This window comes from Plodia interpunctella, chromosome 18, assembly GCF_027563975.2.
Source record: "Plodia interpunctella isolate USDA-ARS_2022_Savannah chromosome 18, ilPloInte3.2, whole genome shotgun sequence".
NCBI classification, from domain to species: domain Eukaryota; kingdom Metazoa; phylum Arthropoda; class Insecta; order Lepidoptera; family Pyralidae; genus Plodia; species Plodia interpunctella.
Genome location: NC_071311.1, coordinates 8913739 through 8935720, shown reverse-complemented (window position 1 = coordinate 8935720; position 21982 = coordinate 8913739). Strand labels below are relative to the sequence as shown.

The following is a 21982-nucleotide window of genomic DNA, read 5'->3' as shown; positions in this document are numbered from 1 at the left end:
AAAATAACTAAAGTAAACTAATCTAGCAGTCGCCACGTCCGTCAGTTGTCTGATTCTCCAAACTGCGAATGCCGCGGAACTAAGCTTTTTAGATAGGCCATTAATATAAGCGTCCCATTGCAATTTGGAATCAAGGGTAATTCCTAAGAATTTGGTGTTTAGTACAAAATCTAAGCTTTCTCCATTCAGAGTCACGTCGACGTGAGCCTGCCTAACATTGGGAAGTGTAAATTTAATGCATTGGGTTTTATTTGCATTCAGCAATAAGTTATTAGCAGAAAACCAATTCGAAATGGTAGACAAAATACGATTTACATCATCAACATCTTCGCTATAGCGGTCTACTTTAAAGATTAATGACGTATCATCAGCAAACAGCACGATGTCAGCCCGCTTTTCTACCATGTATGGCAGATCATTGACGTAAACTAAGAAGAGAAATGGTCCTAGAATTGAGCTTTGTGGTACGCCAATTTTTACATTACAACCATTTGATTTAACGTTATTAATATCAACAGTTTGTAACCTATCTTTTAAGTAAGAAACTATTAGCTCAATTGATTTAGAATCAAAACCGTACTGACTAAGCTTTCGTAAAAGTGTTTCATGATCTACACAATCAAATGCTTTAGAAAGATCACAAAATACTCCGATGGCATCCTGTGAATTCTCCCAAGCGTTGTAAATATGACTGACAAGAGCCACTCCCGCGTCAGTTGTACTTTTTCCGGCAGTGAAGCCATATTGATGGCCGTGGAAAAGATTATGGGTCTTAAAATGATGTAGCATTTGATTGACCATTATCTTTTCAAATACCTTGCTTAATACGGGTAATATGGAAATTGGTCTGTAATTGCCAGGCTCAGATTTTTCACCTTTTTTGAATAATGGAATTAATTTACTATATTTCATTAAATCTGAAAAAGTACCTTGGTCAACACATTGATTAAATATAAAAGCTAAGTCTACAGCCATGACATTGATTATATTTTGAATCAAACTAACAGACATACCCCAATGATCTTCAGAATTTTTAATATTTGGCTGTTTAAAAGTTTTAATGATGTCACTAGATTCTATGTGTGAAAACTTAAATTTAGATCTACATGCAGTGACATTAGTTTTAAGTAGAGATACAGCATTACTAGGGCTTGAATTTATATTAGAAGTGAGTTCTGGAGGTATGTTAGTAAAATAATTTTGAAATAAATCAGCTATTTCTTTTTTCAAAGTCGTCTTTTTATTATTATAAGTAATTTCTGTAATTAAGTTTTTGTCACCATCAGCTTGGTAGTGTTCTTCTTCTTGCTCCTTACCAAATCCCATTTTGATTGAGGTGCGCGCATAATGTATTTTCCTTCCACAACTAATCTTTCCTGTCATACCTTCAAGACTGACATTCCTTCCATCTTTTCTTCGGTCTTCCTCTTTCCCTCACTTTTCATACTACTTCATCATAGTCGTATTCCTCATGGCTGAGGGTCGTGGTCATTACGTGGAAATAAACACACACAACAACTTTCTTGGTATTAGAAAAATTGAGTGGTATGCCATTGCCTTCTCCATTTCCCACACAATAATCAACCAGTGTGCAGGTTTCGTCACGATGTTTTCCTTCACCGGAAGCAAGTGGTGGTCTATGAAAACTACTATACATGAGTCAGATTGGTATACAAACTCATGTGGCACGAGTAGGATTCGAACCTGGGACCTTTCGATCCACAGGCTTAACCATTACACCACCAATACTTGCTTGGCATTATATCAAATAAATATATCATAATCACGAGTACGGCTTAATATTTTAAGGCATCTTGATTGAGTTAGGTAATTCAAGTTATCTTTAAACTATTCGTGTACCTATACCTAATACAACATGTTCTTAAAATTTTTTTTTTTTTTCAGCTGCTCACCAAGTATTTAATGCAGTGATGTTTAGGTTATAACTTAGTCGGCAAGTATCAGTTAAGTTACCCAGTGTTTAATTTTAAAAATATAATGATTAACTTGTTATATCTACTGTTAATTTTGGTTTATAAGTGCTCAGGATTTGATGTAGACGGTGAGAGTAAAATCCACATTTTTTCTCTAAAACACAAATCATATAAATTTCAGGATTTCATAAAGGATTTTCAATTTTTTTTATAGCTTTTAACCGAGGCTTCGCCCGCGTCAATTTTCCACTAGAACATTGTTGCATTCGTCGTTTTATTTTGAGGACAGTAAATTAAAATTAGTCCATGTACTTAATTATGATAAATTAATTATGTGGGCAAGTTATATAACTTCACAAGTATGATATATCAAATTAAAGTGTTCATACTTCCACGAAACGAAGTTGGTATTCAGTCCTGTGTTACAGTGTAATTAGTAAAAAGTTATTTTGTAAATCTGTTTATTTTATTGTTTTTTTTTTGTATTAGTGTCCGTCGCAATACAAATAAACTTTTTCTATGCCTATGTCTAGATAAATATTTAAATTTATATCAAATCTATCGTCTCATATTCCAGATGTCCAATATGACAAAATGCCTCCGCTGTTCTCACTGGATGACTACAACAGATGTCACCTGTACAACGGCACGTACTGTATGGTCAAAGTTGACCTCTTTGCCGACCCTTCCAATGATCTGATGAGCTTATTAAAAGTAAGTATTACTTACCAGCTGCATCCGTGGGTATATTAGGACAAACAAAACTCAATGTACCCATGTTATATTTCATTAAAATCCGTCCAGTAAAAGGAGTCACAGAGCAACAGACTTCACTCACATCCAAACCTTTGCAATATTGGTAGGAAACAGGGTTATATTTTGTGGTAACACTATTAGATTTGACCTTTTTAAATCTGTACAATTTTTTTTCCGAATAAACGCGTGTGAAAGTGAAATTGTTATTATGATTTTTTTTATAGACGATGTCCTAGCAAGCTTACACCAATAAGCCCGCCATACATTCACAACTCTTTGCTCTGTCTATCCCGTAAAGTATAAAGACGTGATACTATATATAAATTATTACATATACTTTATCTGACGACTTCCGTGGCCTAATGGTCATCATGCCGGACTGCAGCTGAGGTCAACATGGAAAACGATCTTTTTCAGATTGCCCCAGGTTTCAGATGTAGTTTTATATATGTACTTATGTTATAGAATATAGTATCATTGAGCCACCAAGTCTCGAACTTACTTTGGGACTAAATCAAATAATATATCATTTCAGTTATTAATACCTATTTTATTTTTCAGAATTACACCCTGTCTAGTCACATAATGCATTACAACCACACGTATCTGGACAAAGGAATATGCGTTCACAAGACGTGCAGAAACTTTATAGGCAGCAGAGATTTAGACACACAAGCGGATTTACATCAAGTATTACAGACATGTCAGAATTACACCATTTTCGATGAGTATGGCCTGGAAGCCAGGGTCGCTGAGGTGTACTACTGCGATAAGGTATAAACATTTTATTAAAAATCTAAGAAACCCAAACGCTGAAGTAGTTTGCATCACATCCGCTAGAAGAGGACTGACGGTTACCAAACCAAGAAAAATCTGGATTAAATTCTCTATCATACAAAAAGGAACTAGATCAAAATCGGTTCAGCCGTTTGGCTGCTACGATGCCACGGACAGAGATACAGATACATAGACACGTTAAACTTACGAGTATAAATCCCCGCCTTCTGTAGACTGTAGGGGGTTAAAAATATTACGTTTTCAAGCAACATACATACAGACAGCCTTTAAACTTATACTAAAACCTAAACTTAACGTTTCAGCCTAACGACAGAGAGAAAGAAAAAATAACTGCTGGGGACTGGTATGTCCTGACGGTGTGCTTGCTGATCGTCTTGGTCAATGTCTCCGCGACCATTTACGATTTCCAACTGGACACCAATACAAAAGCTAGAAATACCCTCAATAAAGGTAATATTGTTTTTTTTATTATTATTTATTTAATTATCTAACATAAATACAATTTAATTTCAAATTCTTTATTCAACTCACTTGTTGACGTCAAATTTTACTTTAAAATCACGAGTGAAGACGAAACGTGCAAATAAAACTATGAACCTAATGGGTTTATCTAAGTATCGCACAGTCGCACAAAAGAAGTTTAGTGTTTACTTTTCTCTTTCTCATCTTCGGATGTTACCGCGGTTTCATTCGGGTCTGTGACACCGCGAAGTCCGACGTCAGGATAAACTCGTTTCATAGCTGCGATAGAAATCGGGAACACACGCGGATGTGTGTGTGTGTATATATATTTCGGTGATTTTGAAAGACAAATTACGCAAGTCAGAACTTGCCTCGTTTTGGCAGCAGGGGCAATCCCAACGAATGCTAGCTTGGTGTAATCAAGGATTAAAAGCGTGCCAATAATCCAAACACCGTATGAATTAAAGTAGGAAAGCGGAACCTGCAACTGCTCTCTAGTACCAAAACAACTCAGATGACAGGAAGAGAGGGAAAAACGAGGGCTTCTTCTATAAAGATCTTGTCTGTTGCATTTTTCAGGCGAAGAACTGCTGCTGTGCTTCTCCATGAGAAGAAATTGGAATTATTTGATAAAAGAGAACAAGAAATTCCCAAACGCACCAAACTTTGATGGCATCAGTTTTTTTCGGTATGCTTATGTTGATGAATAAAGTTTTTCAAACGCCTTCAAGTCATTTGACCATATTTGACTTTGGCTTTGGCAAATCGAGTCCTAGAAATAGGACCAGACGAAGTCCTCATTTCTATCGGGATCCGAATGGATAAGATCCAAGTTTTATATTCAATACCACTTCGTAAATGCATTTTAATTTGTACTTACTTAATAGATGTACTGTATAGATAAATCGATATTTATATTTACTATTTATTTGTTACATTTAAATGATTACAGTGTCAGTGCCTCGTTCATGATGGTCTTGGGGCATGTGAACTGGATCTACACAATGGGCTTCATCGATAACACTCACGATTTTGAAAGGGTATGTAATTTTGTAAACATTGAATAATTTATCGTTTATATTTTTGCTTGGTATTAATGTTAATTACATTGGTGTTAGATGTTTTCATCAATTCTATCTAGTTACATTGATATTTACTATAATAGTTAGGAATTAGCTTTTGTTCTAAGTAGTTGCAATCTGAAATCTAACATATCGTCATTCAAATAAGGTATTTTTTAGGGGAATTCCTTCTAATTCTATTGCGAAGAAGTGAATCTTGAATATGATTTAAATGACCTTTGATATATTTTCCAGTCGTACACACAGCCGCAATGGCAAGTGATCTTCAACGGGATGATCGTCGTGCAGATATTCTTCGTGATTTCCGGGTTCCTCATGATGACCAGCCTGAACTTGGACTCCGAGGTGCCGGGCTGGCTTGTCATGGCCAGGACTTTCAAGAACAGATTTATCAGGTATCAAATCTTACACTTTTGCTCTTAATATGGCTTTTTGATAATGAGGTGAAATTTTTTAAAAGTCTAATCAATATTTATTTTTCATAATTATGTGGATAACAACGTTCGGTGCAGCTAGTTTTTCAAATTATTTTTAAATATCTGTAGTGTTTTAATAAAACTCTAACAATATATTTGACAATATCTCAGGCTGGCTCCATCACTCGCTGTGATGTTAGCCTTCACGGCGACCTGGATGAGGTTCCTGGGGTCTGGTCCACTGTGGAACAAACACGCGACGCCGGTGGTCAACGACTGCGGCACCTGGTGGTGGACCCATTTGCTCTTTATCAACAACTACGTGCAGGAGAACAAATACTGCGCTATTCAGACCTGGTACGTCCCCATTTTTCAAAATATATCTTTGTCTAAAGGTGTGATGAAGAAATTGAGTCCCAACTTTAGTTCAGCTGTAGGTAAAGTCTCTATTTCCTATTGAGCTGAGCTTGCTAGGGTTATTTTTTTTAAGACACTAACAGGTGATTAAGCTGATACGTGTGTGTCTTGAAGTTTAAAGTTTTTATCGCAACACTTTAAGCGTTTTCCCAAGGTCCGCTTTCTTACAGTTTCGTCTCCACTTCCCTTGCTATTTATTGCAGTATTATTAGTTAGCAGCAACATTCTACTGTAACTGTAACGTGATCTTTTGTTTCCAGGCATATAGCAGCAGACACCCAGCTGTTCATGACCTGCCTTGCCGTATTCCTACTGACGAAGCACTATAACCGGTTAAATGTCATGTACGCAATGCTGCTGATCTCCTTCGTTCCGCCGGCTCTCCATGTCTACTTCCAGGACATGGACGCCATGCTTTTGAAGAATCCTGAGTGAGTATTTTCATTTAATTTGTGTGACTGTGGCATTGTGCAGTCAACTCACCTAATGTCGTGTCACAACTGCCCTACTTCCTACGTATTTCACGTACGATGGAGGATGGCAAAATAATGGTAGTATGTATCACGACTTGTGATAATGATATTTGTACACTAATGAGAAACTAGTGATAAACACTAAGCCAAGAGTTGCCAATATCGAAGGCCATATTTACCTGTGTGGGGGCTTTTTGAGATTAAATCAGGAGCTAACGGGCTAGCAATGTATGTATAGGATATGAAAATAATGTGTAGTATATTCTTTCCCTTCATTTACAATCTACGTGGAAGAAGAAGCAAATAGCACATTCTAATGTTTTTTTTCGCTTCCAGATCAGCATGGAAGCAAGATGATATTCTTTTTGTTATCTTTGCCATTGCAAAGTCTTATTGTTGTTGAAGAAAAATTAATGTGTAATTATTTGCAGGTTTTTGCGCACTCTTGAAGATAAGAACTTCGGCGGTTCATACGTGTTGGGACACAACAGTTTATCCTGCTTCGTGCTCGGCACTATTGTCGCGTACAAACTGCGCGAGTGGCTCAAAAATGGAGTTGTCTTTGAAGGCACAGTAAGTAGTGACATATAATTTCTCGATTTCTTCCTCAGCTCGTTTTCCTTCACCTTTTCAACTACTGAAATCATCGCTTCAAGATTGCGGTGATATCACCATATTTATCTCGTCATCACCCGCTGTCGGGTATACGCCAACCTTTTCTGTCTAGTGCCATCCTAATCCAGTCGTTGCCAGTAATTTATTTTACATCTAGATGCCATATACTACGCTCCGCTTTCTATTTCTAGAATAATCGGTATTAGCATAGTACTATACCGACTCACTCACTACAGTACAGTCTATCAATTCTTGCAACACGAACGTTGCTTATTCTGTGGCCTTGGACTTTTGCCACTGTACACAGCCTCTCTCACCCTTCACACCGAATCGCTACCATGCAAGTACTACTGTTTGGCGGCTGAAATAGATAAAGACCCTTAAAGACGACCTTTGCCTGTGACCTTTGACCACCAACGTCTATGAAATTTGTCGATTATTATTATCACCATCAAAATGCCACTTGACTTGCCCGTTTGTTCCCAGCTGTACCGCTGCCTGTTCCGGCTGAGCGTCCCAGTCATAATGCTCTGCTTCAACGCCGGCAGCTTTTTCTACGAGGAGGACCACCGCACGCCGCTCTGGATCAGGATGCTCTTCAACAGCACTCATAAGTTCATTTTTGGACTGCTCACTGCTTTCATGATCGTCGGATTTGCTATGAAATTTGATCGTGAGTTTTTCTTTACTTTTCTTGACAAAATTATTAGACTACAAAATCGCGGGCAGGATCGTTGATGAAGTAGGATTCAAATCTGGAACATTTCGATCGGCAAGCATAACCTTTAACCTCTATGTTCCAGGTGTATCGCAGAGGTTCATGCAGTGGCACGGGTTCGTGATCCTGGGCAAGCTGACCTACTCCGTGTACATCGTGCACATGAACTTTGTGCCCATTATCGCTGGCACCAGGGTCGGTCTGGCGCACTTCTCCTATTTGAACATGGTTCGTACCCATAACTCAAAAGCTAGCCGACGAATTTTTGTACGGCTTTAACCAGATAGTGTGCACCAAGATTGCTTGGTGCACACTAACATAGCTGTGGAATGGAATAGAGGAAAATAGCATTAATAACACACTTTTACATTAGATAATGATGATTAAACGTAAACTAAAAGTATACAATAATTATTAATTTTACCGTTTATTCTACAGATGCTGTACCAATTCGGAGTAGTCGCGATATCATATATGATATCGTTGCCACTATTCCTAATGGTCGAAGCGCCGGCTACACCCTTCATTAACCTTTTGTTCAGCCCTGCCAAAGCCCCAGTGGTCAAAAATAAGACAAACTTGGAACAAGACAAAGACGAAGGAAAACAAAAATTGCCCGAAGAAAGTATACGGGAAAGTAATGGTATTAAAAAAAGTGAATAGGTTATAAGATTAAGTTTTGACGTGACAACGTCTTAAATTAGGTTGTGGCTGGGAGTCACTTATGAAAAAGTTTAACGCCCGGTAACGTTACGATGAGTCACCGAACGAGAGAGAGCCCCGCCGAATGCATTGCGTCTCTCTCCCACTCAACTATGATCGGTCTGCCGCGCGCGTAAAAAGACGTTGTCACGTAAAATCTTCGCCCGTAAAACCGACTTTACAGGCAACCATTTTTTTTATTATATGAATTATTATTATTTATTTAGATATTGTTCAATTAAATCGTACTCACTGTGGCTGGAGAGCTACCATGGGGCATATAACACGCAGCAAGTCATTGCGTCCACACGTTCTCTTTTTCTAAAGATGCGTACGCAGTGCATAAGAGACAGCTTGTGGACGTTAGTAACGTGCTACTTTTGTATGTTTCGTGGTAGGCCTTCATTTTCTTTATAAAATAAAAAGTTATGATATACATTTATCCATATATTATTTATTTTAACCCACATTGTTCAACTATTAGGCCATGGGCTTCGTCCGTTGGAAACTCGAGATAAAAAGTACTCTTTGAACTATTCCATTTATATTCTGCCCCTGTTTCAAGTTTCATCGAAATCCATCCAGTACAATTTACGCGATTGAGTACATCCTCACTCACAAACATCGAAACTTCCGCAATTATAATCTGTCTGTCTGATCGTGATAAACTCAAAAACTACAGCAGGGATTTTGATGTGGTTTTCACCAATAGATAGTGAGGGAGGTTTAGGTGTATAATTAAAAAAACTGGCCAATCATATCAGTCGGATTTATCTAGCAGTTTAGTTAAATCGTCAGATTTCAATATGACATTTTATCACAAGTGATAGAACAGGCCGTCATTATTTTAAATATTATAATTTTTTTATGAAATATTACATGAAAATCTGTGTTAGGCTTGTTAGGTAGCAATATGTTATGTTAAAACTTTGGCATTGTTATTCATTCAAAGGTCTCAAAAATACCCAAAAGGTTAAGTAGTTACAACTTGCGCATATGCGTTTAACAATTTTTAATATATTTTTTGATTGTAACCATGATTGTGCTTTTTTATATGAGCTTGAAATAGAACCCGCCCTATATCCGTTGAAGATAGGTTTTCTTGAGTCGAGACAATGTGAAAAGAAATTTAAATGTTAACTTTTAAAATTCTCTCATAGTTGACAGCTAGATTTGGGCTAGGGGTACAAAATACGGTCCCCCCGACGGGTTCCCATCTTGTCGCGATGGTGGGGCTTAGTAACCGGGGGGGCTGGTCTGACACAACCAGCCACCCCGGTGAACCAAGAGGAACCCAAGGCCCAGATACTTTGGTGGGTGCTCTGGGCCTGGTGGACGGTCCCCTCGGTAGTACTGCCATTGGCTGGTGACCCGCCACCTGCCTTTGGATGTGGAAACTAGAGGGGACCAGAGGTGGGGTCGCGGGGGTTTGTCCTCCGCGACCACAGCGCGGCCGTGGCGCTGAACACGGTGCGGTGGGGCCGCAGGGGAAGAGGAGAGTCGGTACGTCTCTCGACGATCCCCCTGTCCTCTGCGGCCGAAGGGTGGCTGCCTCTGTATCGGGCGCAATGTGTGGGTGTCACCTGCCTATCACCTCTTGCGCCCGTACAGAGGCAGACTTGACGTCCCCCATAACGGCAGCGTGGAAACGCCCCAGGGGTTTAGTGTGTAGGCTGGGCCGACTAGCGGCCCAGGAGTCCCACACTCAGTGCGTAACAGGCATTCCCCTGGGTAAACAAAAAAAAAGGGGTACAAAATACTTTAGCTTTGAATTTATTATTGAATTTAAAATTTTAGAAACTCCTGACTCCTTAGTTCATGGCTACCTCTAATATACTAGAAAAGATCTGGTGTCCGAACGGATGAACACACATTTATCAAATATGAACACTCTCGATTAAAATATTTTTCTTTAAAGCGGTAAATAAACAAAGAACAAAAGGCATTAACTTGATTCGCATTAATCGAATTCAATACTTGTAATGAAATTCCATTGTGTTGTAATGTGAGTTACATACGTGGCTGCGAGGCCGCGTCGCCCGGAGTGAAGTCAGCGTAAAAAGTGTAACACTACAATTTTGAAGGTTCTGGTGTGATTGAACCGTCCGGATGTCTACGTCAATCCTGTTTGAGAATGTTATTGTTGCTTATTAGCTAATAGGAACACATAGCCTTGGCAGTTGATGAAACATCCACGAGAAGTGTCTTATGAAATTTGGAAAATAAATATATATTTTATTTTGACCTTGCATGTTAGATAGATAAAATGTGTTAACACCTGGTTAAATGTTCACCTCTACTCGCTCCAAAAGGTCTTTAAATAAAGAAAGTTTTTGAGGATGTTTGTTACTCTTTCACGCAAAATCTACTGTACCTATTGTTACGATATCTGTTACACAGGTAGAATAGAACCTGGAATAAAACACGGGGTACTTTTTATCCCGAAATTTTAATAATAAATAAATTTATTTATTTCGCGACCAAATTGTAGACAGAAATGTTAAGATTAGAAATATATATCTACCAAAAATCACCTAAATCAAATGGCCCGTTTTGACATATAAGTAGAGCAAATCAACCAGTAAAAGTTTATTTTCTGCTCATAAATAATATATGCAAAAATACTAAGAATGCAATGCACTGGTCAACTTTGAGGTTAACTTTAGCCAACTCAGAAAAACGTAGCGTAGTTACGCCATTTTATCGCATATAGTTCGTATCAACTTGGTAATATTTTGGGAGAAAATTAGTTACTATACGCCTTCTGAGAAACATGTAGGAAAAGAAAGAAAGAAAAACTCTATTCGTCAAAACAAAACAAATTTACATAATATGTTTACATATTATACTAAAATATACCTAACTTTATAGGAACTTAATAATGGAAAATTCGAAAGTCGTAGCCGAAAAGGTAACCAGCTCAGCTATATGCTGAGCTGGTTACCTTTTCGGCTACACATGAGACACAGCGCTGATTTTCAGCTGACCCTATATAAGTGAAATAAAATATATAAACAAGAATTTAAAATATAAGTAACTAAGCTCCAACATCGGAAACACTTGTTATCTGCAGGCCAGTTGCACAAGCATCACACTTTCACATTAATATTAGTATGGATAATACCAAACTGTTGTTAGACCGTATTTACAACTAAATAAGTATTTTGTATTTCGTCTCGAGGGGCTATCCGCTTGAGCCGCAGTCGCTTTGAATTGTTATAGTGGATTAGTAAGTCAGTATTTTGTTTAGAGTAAAAAGTAACTACTGAAAGTAACCACTTAACTATTTATTGTCTTCACATGATGTGCTTAGGCTAGCGACCCGTTTGGCTCGGGAGAAAATATAATAAATTATACATATTCAATTCCCCAGGAATTACACTTACAATTGGTTAAAACCGCATGAAAATTGTACACTTACAATTTGTATCGTGAACAGAGAGACAGATGCGCCAGAGAACTTTGTTTTATAATTTGTAAGGGTAAGGATAAAGATAAATTGACTTTTCTAAGATACAAAATTCAATTTATCTTCACTGTTATGTATCCGTTTCATAAATTAGAATTGAAACGTTACAAAGATTATCAGTTAAACATAGCAATATATAAAAATTTAAAGCCATTTAATCTCATCTATCTATACATAAGATAATTAAAAATTCTGACGACATAAATATGTACTAAAATTTTTGAATAAAAATGTGTAAATGCGAATGTAAGTTTGTTTTTGAAACAAATGAACAATAGTTGTCAAGAACCATACGGAAAAGATAAATGTTATATTCCGTGTCGGGAACCCATAGATTTTTAGTCCGCTCTGACTTGTCAAACAAAATTCAACAGCGTCTGTTGTATTTGGTTATAAATATGCAGGGAGTTGTGGTTTACTACAGTATTGTTTTTAGTTCTTTTTAAATGTCGACGTGAACAACAAAAAATGTTAAAAATCGGAATTTTATTTTGTGTTTTGTTGGTTAAGTGCTATGCTTTCGATTTAGACGGTGAGTTCCGAACGGAAAATGGGAATGAATAAAAATAAAATAAAAATGAAATGCAAAAGCTATTGTTAGCGGAGATACGGTGATAGTGAAGAGGTTAAAAAGTCAATCCGAGTTCCTTGACTTTGTCACAGAAATAATATAATGCCATCAAAATGTAAAAATAATAATAAATCCATCAGCTCAAAGTCCAGGAAAAATTTTAAGGAGAAAACTGGACAGATCATAGAACAGCAGCAGCCATAGGCATAGGCATAATATAAATATGGGTCCTTGGGGCTCTGATACATAATTATTGTTAAGACACAACAGGGCATTTGGGAGCTGGCAGCTTTTTTTGCTCAGCGTGTAAGTCTCGCAATACAGCGAAGGAAACTGCTAGTGTTTTGGGCAAGTTGTATGTGGCGCGTTGGAAGATTATTCTTACTTATTGAACAAAAATTAATTCGAGAATCAAACTTGAGACGTGAGAACTAAGTAAATAAGAATATGACTTTCTTTCTAGATGAGGTATACGAGAGAATGCCCCCGCTGTTTGCGCTGGACGAGTACCACCGTTGTCTTCTGTATAATGGCACGTACTGTGTCATCAAGACCGAGCTCTTTGCGGAGCCCGACAATCAGCTCATGAACATGATGATAGTAAGTTTTTCTCAGTCATAGAGTACGCTGGTACGGGTCTTGGCGGCCAATGTATGTTATCAAATGTTAGGTTACGCCGCTTCCGACTGGCCCCGGCAGTCTTCAGTCAGTGCGTGATGGTCTGACAACTAATAATGACGAAGTGAAGTAGAAACTGGTGGAAAGTGGACCCTGGGCTCCGTCACTCACTCCGTCACTTGCGGCAGAACCAACCGGGAAAACGCTCAGGGATGAGAGGGATTCTTTTCATTCTTCCTCAACTACTATAAAGCTTAGGGCTTTAGTTTCTCCCTCATCTAAGCGGTTTGCCAGAATCTTCCAGCTATAGAGCGTTAGAACCGGCTTTCCTATTGATCCTAAATATAAGTCCATGCAGGCCTTGGGCAACCTTCACGTCCATTTTTTCACGTCAACTTTTATATTAAATAGTTATTTTTCAAGCTACAAACTATTGGCATTTCGGAACGACCACTGCTGAGAAGAAATGCTAAAAGAAACTCATTAGAACAGTGTTGGTCCCTATCATGCCAGATCGGCTTACCATTATTGTTTCATACATTTTTTTTTCTAATAATATATCAAAGTACATCCACGTTCGGGATATCAGGCCAGCAATAGCTGAGCTCCCTGCTGCCAAGACCGGACAGAAACAGAACAGGCAAAATTAGTTCCCTACATTAAATATAACCGAAGCATCGAAAATGCATACTTTGTATATATGATCTCTAACATTAGGATTCTTGATGGAAAATGATTGAATTGAATGAATTCTCGAGGGTAAATTATATTTCAAAATATAGATACACTTCCTTCTACATCGAGATAGTTTCACTATACTTCATGGCTTCAATTTATTTGTTAATCCAAATTTTCAGAGTTATACCAAATCCAGTCGAGTGAAGCACTATAACCACACATATCAAAACAAAGGCATATGTCTCACCACGACCTGTGTTGACTATATCGAAGGCAAAGATCTGAAAATAGATGAAAATCGCCAAGAAATACTTGAAAAGTGTGAGAATCTGACCACTTATTCAAAATATGGCATACAAGCAAAGGTATCAAATATCTATTATTGTGATACAAAGGAAACGAAAGTGGATAAAAAGGATGTTATAGATTGGACTGTTTTGGTACTAATTATTAGCTTAATTTTGGTAGTTCTTGCAGCAACTTATTACGACAAAACACTCGATGAAAAATCTTCGGCGAAATTAAGCTATGGTGGGTGAGGCAAACTTTTATTCACGAATTCAATCGGTTTTATTTTTAAGATTCACAACTTCGTTTGCAATCGGTTTTATGATTAAAATATATTTTGGAAATAGCAGTTATTTTTAAAACGCAAATTCTTGAGCAGTTACTCGGGTTCAAAGTTTTAAATACACGCTTAATTTACATGTTTTTCACTGCAAGTAAACAAACATAATGACAATAACTTGTCTTGCTGAGATATACATGTATCATGCCTGTTTTATTATTTAAAAGAAATAATTGTATGCACAAGCAACAAAGAAAAATTCATTGCCAAACAATTCATTTTAAATCATTCAATAATTATTAAAATATAAATGTTTTTAGATACGCAAATGCACGGCAAAAGTATCAAAAGTAAATGAAAAATATAATTGTGTTTTTTTTTTTTTTTGCAGGGGAAAGAATGCTTTTGTGTTTTTCATTAAAAAGAAACTGGGATTTTTTGGTCGCGCCTGTCAGCCAGGATCCTAATGTGGCCAGACTTGCTGGAATCAACTTCATAAGGTGAGATACATCGATTATATTAATTGCATATCGTTGCTATCTGAATTCATAAAATTTAAGATGTTTTTTTCTATCTTGATTGTTATCGTAGTTTGGGAATTTAGTCAAAAATTTGTCGGCATTTTTGAAGCTATTGTCAAGGTTGTAAATGAAATTCGTTCTACAGCACGTTATTATAAAGTGCACAGCTGAGGATTTGTCTGGGAATGTGCTCAGATGAGAGAGAAAAACATCATCCTAAAAAATGGAAATGCACTAATTAAAATAAACCTTTTTTGCAAGTATCTATGGTTGTTTTCATCACAAACAGTTGTTTGATGTTCCAGGACTTGTGCTTCCTTTATGATGGTGCTTGGTCACGTGGTTTGGATTTTCGTGATGGGTTTCATGGACAATGCACATGATTTTGAACGGGTAAGTCATCTTTTATTTAAAGTGTGTCAGAAGGCTACCACGAAACATAAAAGCACGTTACCGTTACTATCGTCGTCCACATTCTGTCTCTTTTTCTCATATCATCGTGCGTATCGTGTAAAATAAACAGAGAACGTGTGGACGCAATGACTACATGTTTCATGTTTTATGGTAGCCCCCGACCTCCCAAGTTATTTTAAAGTATATTTCTAGTAGTTTATTTTAATATTTATAGGGAAATAAATAAATATATATAAAAAATTGTCATAGCGATAGAGGATCCTGACATTATTTGTATTGTTTTAATATCATGCCTCCTATACAGATTATAAATATCAAGAGAAAGGGCATATAAGGTGTGAATTCTTCTCATATGTGATGGGCCAGCCACCTGTCATATTCCATCAATTGAGTTCGCCACATGTTGCGTGTGGTTCCGCCGTAGAATAGGACTACTCCATATCCTCTTGTGGATGTCGTACGAGGCGACTAAGGGATACATAGCCTGGGCAGCTGATAGGAAACAATAGCATTCCCAAACAGGATTAACGTTAGGCAGGCGGTCAGTTGTAAAATTACAACCGAATCTTGTCAATTTTAAGGATGTTTTTTTTACTCTGACCCGGGCTTCGCGGTTTCACAACCCCGAACATAACCAAGATGCCATCCATGCATAGATGATTGAGTTCACGACATTTGGCTTTGTCTGTAACGTAGGTATCGAAAAAGACATAACGGCCAAACTCCACAACACAGGTTCTACTAGTGTGAATTTTGGTGCCACAAATACATAGCTTAATTGCTATAGACATTTTTCTTAAGCTTTTAATCATCATCTATCATCTGCAGCCTTCCCTCCGTCTACGCCAACCATCTTTATCCTGGGCCTTCCCCATCCAGTTGTTGCCAGCAATTTCCTTTACATCATCGACCCATCTTTTAATATTGTTAATTTATTCAGTGTTTCTATCTCAATACATGATTTACTTTTTTCCAGTCGTACACCGATTACCGTTACTACGTGATCTATAACGGTATGATCGTGGTACAGATATTCTTCGTGCTGTCCGGGTTCTTGCTGGTCTACAACATGGAGGCTGCCTCTGACGTCAGGAGGATCTCCATCAGAGCGATGCCAATGATCCTCTTGAGAAGGGTTATTAGGTAAGTCTACTGTTCCTGACTGCACAGCACATTGCACCAATCTAGCGAGTAACAGAGGAATGGGAAGGATTAATTATCCAAAATAATCATATTAACAAAGATTACAACTCTATTCTCAACAAGAAAATGGTGCGTTCGTTTTTCGAAAGATGGAAGTATTTAAAGAAACTGATTTACAAATAGAAAGAAAGAAAAGTTATTCTGCAAAAATTTACTACTAATATCATGCCCAAATTGATTCCAGATGTATGTCTCAAAAGCCATAATGCTGATTTTCAGCTGGTACCAGGACATGTGGTTTTAGCAAATTGTGGGTTTAAATGGATTTGTTATACATATCACACATGCTTTTTAACTTATTTTTGAAAACAATAATGCGATGAAAACATTCTGGAATCGAGCGGGAATTGAACCCGCACCTCTGTCTATCCGGGACAGTGCTCTTGACAGCTGACTGAATTAATCATTCATCTCTTTTATGGGTTTGTCAACAGACTGGCGCCGCCAATGGCAATAGCGATAGCTTTGAACGCGACGTGGGTCCGCTTCATGAACACGGGTCCGCTGTGGAAGTTCTACGTCCACTCCATGGTCAGCGACTGCCGGCGCTGGTGGTGGTCGCATCTGCTCTTCATCAACAACTACCTGACTGATAACACGTACTGCGCTGTGCAGACTTGGTGAGAACCGTATTTGCGTACTCATATATTTTTATAATTAAAAGCGTTTATTCAGGAATTAGGTTAACCTACTTTCAGACTTTTCTCGTCAAATTTTAAATCTAATTAATACTGGCAATTTAGGAATGACCACTGCTGTGAAGAAATGCCGAGAGAAACTCATTTTGTATTATTTTATGAACACTGCACAAATAAAGTAGCTACTAATAGTTCCCAAAATACAAATTCTAGTCTAGCTTGGGAACTATAGAACTTATGTACATAACGTTCCATCAATCTTAAGTACTTCAGATTCTGCCAGTTTTTCCGTTACGCCTTCTACCAAGCAAAATACAGGTTAATTCCTAGTTTGCTGGTGAATGGTTGAGCGTTGGACCTGCCTTAGAAACTGTATCATATGTATGTACAAAAATGTATTGATTTAAGACAATAAACTTAAACTTATCATGTGGTAAGTATTATATATAGGTCGGAAAGCGCGGGTTCTTTCAGATGTTTTTTTTAATATTCTCAGTTAATGGGGCACAACAATGCCAAAGTTAAGTTTTTGACATTATCAAAGTTAAGTTTTTGACATTATATGTGGTTGTTCCGATAAATCACACTGGTTGATTATAAACTTGTATGTGAAATGGAAAAGGCGATGGTATACCGTTCCAACCTTGGTTGGAACGGTTTCATTCCACGTAATGCCCGCGACCCTAAGCCATGATGAATTACGACTATGAAGAGATACGTTCACAATGCTACTATTTGTTATGTGTTTGTAATGTTTTATCTACAAGAGATTCCCATTACTGTTTTTTACCTAAAATGTGACATGCGTGTAACATTTAAGTAAAGATTACATTAGCAACGTAACGTAAATATGTAAAATGGAAGTAGTAATAAGGACAGTGAGGAAGGAAATAAATACAAGCTTGTGTAAAGTGAGCGTCGTATCATATGAGAATGTGAAATAGTAATGACGAAAAAGAAACATTTAAGGAAGATCACCGACAATTTATCGATGGTATCAAATATTTATTTATTAATTAAAACGCTTTAAATTTAGACAAATGCGATGGAGATTCAATACATTTTTTATTAATGTAGCACTGTAACTTATTATTATTGTAGGATTATATACGCCTACTCATATTATAAATGCGAAAGTTTGTGAGGATGTATGTTTCACGCTAAATCTACTTACTGGACGAATTGTTATGAAATTTGGCACGACGTTATGAAATTTGGCATTGACGGGTAGAATATGAACTGGAATAACACATAGGGTACTTTTTATACCGCAATTCCCATGGGAGCGATGTCCGCTGGCGATGCTAGTAGTTATGTAAATCTGTTGATTAATTAAAGTTGATTTAAATCTGGTTTATGTAGAGCCTATATACCAGTAGTATATGTTCACAGGCACACAGCAGCCGACACACAAGTGTTCATCGTGGCGATCTCCCTGTATCTCCTGGTGAAGCCGCAAGCCCGTCGCTTGGTCACCATCCTTGCATTCATCATCGGGTTGGTGATACCTGCCCTTCATGTGTACTTCCAGGACCTGGACGCGCAGATGTTGAAGACGCCAGAGTAAGTTTTAACTCTTATTGTCCCTTACCAAATTCAATTTGAACTTTGTCGCATACTTAGCGTCATTTTCTTCCACAACTGTTCCTACTATACCTTAATTCGGCTAAAAGACTTATCATTCCTAACAGGTAGAGTATTTTGTTTTTCAATTTTTCTTCAGTTTTTTCTCATTCTTCATATCCACTATCTCCTTTGTCACGTGCCGGAGTAAGTTTTACAATATAACTGCTTCCAACCGTTATTTAATGAAACCTAAAAGAAGACATAATATGATTGTCTATGACTGAAGAACTTAAAGGAGATACTATAACAATTTCATTTTCTCGCAGGATGCTACGTTCTCTCGACGACCCCAACCGTTACCCTTACGTATTTGCTCACAACAACATCTGCGGCTTTCTCCTCGGAATGGTGACCGCCTACAAGGTTTACCACTGGCAGAAACAGGGGTATACAATGAACGAAAAGGTACTTAATATACATCCACATATGTAAGGATGTATGAATAGTCTGAACGAATGGTGATAAATAAATCACCATTCGTTCAGACTCTCTCTTTCATCTGAACGCATTTCTTCGGTTTAGTTACTTTGAGGACGTTTAATTTACAACAGTTTTGATTTCAGCTTACAAGATTTCTGTACGCCGTATGCATACCAACGATTGTTTATTGCTTCAATTTGGGGAACCTGTTTCACGAGGAAGACTACCGGACGCCATTGTGGATAAGGATGTTGTGGCAAGGAACCCATAGGCTGTTCATCAGTCTGCCGGTAGCCGCGCTTCTCGCCTGCATGACCGTGGGGCCGCACAGTAAGTGTTGTTTCCTTTGTGATTCTGGGGAAGATGATAGCCAGGCGATCTAGCGAGAGAAATAGCAATGATTACCAGTAAGAGTTTGATCATAGCTATATCTTTCGCTTGCTATAAAAAGGAGCTACGCGCAAGTTATTGTCATATCTATAGGCTTCGTGGTTAGTGTGAGCGCAGTTTAAGTGTAATTACTGTTACTGTACTTTCTTTCTCTCTTGACTTTTCTTTTTTGACGACCTCCGTGGCCTAATCATCAAGCGGGACTGCTACTGGAGGTCCCGATTAGTAGTATCCCATAACACAAGTTTCGAACTTACTTTGGGGCTAACTCAATCTGTGTGATTTGTTATCCTATATATATTTCTCTCATATGAGCAATTTCTTGATTTCTACAACCAAAGAGCGTCACAGTACTGGACCTGTCATATTCTATTGGTGACCAGATTATTATAGTATTACTGTGTCGTGCTCTAACTGTCCAAATTCCGTTAACATTTTTATCAAATCAGACTACCTAGTAGGTAGGTACATTCTTTTTGCTAAATATCAGTTCGAACAAATTCTTCTGCTTTGTTATATTAAAGATATTCTTTATGGCTTTTATGTAAAACAAAAGTTTACTTATTTAGAACCGCACGCAATCGAAGTGGCGAACACAACAAGTATTATATAAATAGCCATAACGACTCGCAAAGAGGATTCTTCTTGTTCTACTTATTCTATGGTTCAGTTCCAGACGGCGTGGCGTCCATGATGCGTTGGCCCCTGTTCAGGGTGCTGGGCAAGCTGACTTATGCCGTGTTCCTTCTGCACGAGACCTTCACGCCAATGGTAGCTGGCTCCAAGACCGCCCTCGTGCACTTCGACTACTTAAACCTGGTACTTGTACTTTGTAAATCTTTTATATTTGACGACCTCAGTGGCGCAATAGTAAAGTCCCGGGTTCGAACCCCGGTTGGGTCATGATGGAAAATGATATTTTTCTGATTGGTCCGAGTCTTGGATGTTTATCTATATATGTATTTGTTATAAAATATAGTATCGTTGAGTTAGTATCATATAACACAAGTCTCGAACTTACTTTCGGGCTAACTCAATCTGTGTGATTTGTCCTAATATATTTATTTATTATTTAATTTGCAATGTAACTTGTTTCACTATGTCCCTATGAGGAATCTTGCAACTCAAATTTTAAATTATATCTTCAACCAACTGAGCTGAAATTTTGTACACACGTTTAGTTTGGATGACAATGCATTATTATGATAAGCGTGACCTGACGATGCACCCAGGAGCGGCTCCAAACGTGAGAACTCCGAACACGGACATGTTTTTTTTGTCTTACATTGCTACATGGCTGATCAACTTAGATGTAAATAACACTGAACCTATATATTAATCCCATCCCAACTAGCTAAACATACTTTCCAAACGAGATTAGAAAAAATACGTGGAGCAAAATAGCAAGCAGCGAAATCGCGGGACAGAGAAAGTTTAATCTTCCTCAGGACCGTACAAAAATTCGCAAACAGACGGGATAAGATACTTTTTATGATATGAAAAGATAAAACGAAATTAACATTGGACCATGCATAGATAAATTCATATATATTTATTTTTTATTTTTTTATATAAGGTACTAATTAAATCTGATTATCTATTAGGGTGATTTCTGAGGAAATTTTTATCATGTTTTTACCCGAGCTCTATAGGGATAGAAACCGTTGATCAACAAGATATAGAATCTATTATACATTTAAGATATGCTTTTATATCACTTTTCACATATATCTAAACACATCTTCGTTTTGTCAATAATACATTTTTATTCCAGCTAATACACCAATGTGGAATCGTCGCGTTGACCTATTTATTATCAGTACCATTCTACCTAATGATGGAAGCACCAGTCACACCTTTACTGAAGTTGATTCTAATGAAACCAAAACCCGAAGACGACATCGTAGTACAAGATCCAAGGAAGAACTTCATATCAGACGTGATCCAATATAAAATAAAGAAAATAAAAGACGATACTTCATCTGAGAAAGAGAAAGAGAAAGAGTTAAACGATAAAAGAGATAATATTATGAACGAGTTATTGGAAAACGCTGCGCGGGATGACGTGAAGAAGACAAGTTGATTGGTTGATTGTTATCTAGTTTTAATGAAGTTATGTAATTGTATATATGTGTAACTTTTAATTTAAATGACATTTAAACATGTGTATTTAATAAAATAATGAAACTAAATAAAACTAACTGAATTAAAGTTATAATGAAAACTTACAAGTTAAATATTTACAAAAATACCAGTCCAGGCAATTCGATGCCTTGAGGCAATGTGCCCAGAAGGCTCGCAGCATTACCACGTTAAACGAGCTATATACTAGCCCTCAAGTCACCGCAGTCACCTCTATAATTTTTTTGGGGATAGCGTGAAATAATTTATGGGCTGAAGGCTCCCACGGCCCAATGTCTCAAGCCCAAACGGCTCAAATATGAAAATGCAAAGATCTTAACATATTTGCGCCGTTTAAAATATAAATTTATT

At 37.5% G+C, this 21982-nt stretch overlaps 2 protein-coding genes across 2 annotated transcripts; both read left to right on the top strand.

Moving 5' to 3' along the window:
• The first annotated feature begins 1953 nt into the window (after nucleotides 1-1953).
• LOC128677813 (nose resistant to fluoxetine protein 6-like) lies at nucleotides 1954-8470 on the top strand. Its single transcript, XM_053758930.2, has 13 exons — nucleotides 1954-2062; nucleotides 2512-2648; nucleotides 3252-3464; nucleotides 3791-3938; nucleotides 4530-4638; nucleotides 4903-4990; nucleotides 5267-5427; nucleotides 5620-5805; nucleotides 6126-6296; nucleotides 6770-6911; nucleotides 7440-7626; nucleotides 7757-7899; nucleotides 8110-8470. Exons 1-13 carry the CDS (start codon nucleotides 1999-2001, stop codon nucleotides 8332-8334), a joined length of 1974 nt encoding a protein of 657 aa, XP_053614905.1. The 5' UTR covers nucleotides 1954-1998; the 3' UTR covers nucleotides 8335-8470.
• Nucleotides 8471-12261: 3791 nt separating this feature from the next.
• LOC128677470 (nose resistant to fluoxetine protein 6-like) lies at nucleotides 12262-21717 on the top strand. Its single transcript, XM_053758355.1, has 12 exons — nucleotides 12262-12374; nucleotides 12877-13013; nucleotides 13889-14240; nucleotides 14669-14777; nucleotides 15104-15191; nucleotides 16189-16355; nucleotides 16850-17035; nucleotides 18446-18616; nucleotides 18946-19084; nucleotides 19243-19429; nucleotides 20160-20308; nucleotides 21264-21717. The coding sequence occupies exons 1-12, from the start codon at nucleotides 12311-12313 to the stop codon at nucleotides 21570-21572; spliced, it is 2058 nt and encodes a 685-aa protein (XP_053614330.1). The 5' UTR covers nucleotides 12262-12310; the 3' UTR covers nucleotides 21573-21717.
• The last annotated feature ends 265 nt before the right edge of the window (nucleotides 21718-21982 follow it).

Bases quoted from the DNA above. Each gene is read 5' to 3' on its own strand.
- LOC128677813 (XM_053758930.2), top strand. From the start codon at position 1,999: ATGATTAACTTGTTATATCTACTGTTAATTTTGGTTTATAAGTGCTCA. The intron at 3,939-4,529 runs GTAATATTGTTT...TGCATTTTTCAG, and splicing joins TAGAAATACCCTCAATAAAG to GCGAAGAACTGCTGCTGTGC. The intron at 6,297-6,769 runs GTGAGTATTTTC...AATTATTTGCAG, and splicing joins ATGCTTTTGAAGAATCCTGA to GTTTTTGCGCACTCTTGAAG.
- LOC128677470 (XM_053758355.1), top strand. From the start codon at position 12,311: ATGTTAAAAATCGGAATTTTATTTTGTGTTTTGTTGGTTAAGTGCTAT. The intron at 18,617-18,945 runs GTAAGTTTTAAC...ATTTTCTCGCAG, and splicing joins CAGATGTTGAAGACGCCAGA to GATGCTACGTTCTCTCGACG. The intron at 19,430-20,159 runs GTAAGTGTTGTT...TCTATGGTTCAG, and splicing joins CATGACCGTGGGGCCGCACA to TTCCAGACGGCGTGGCGTCC.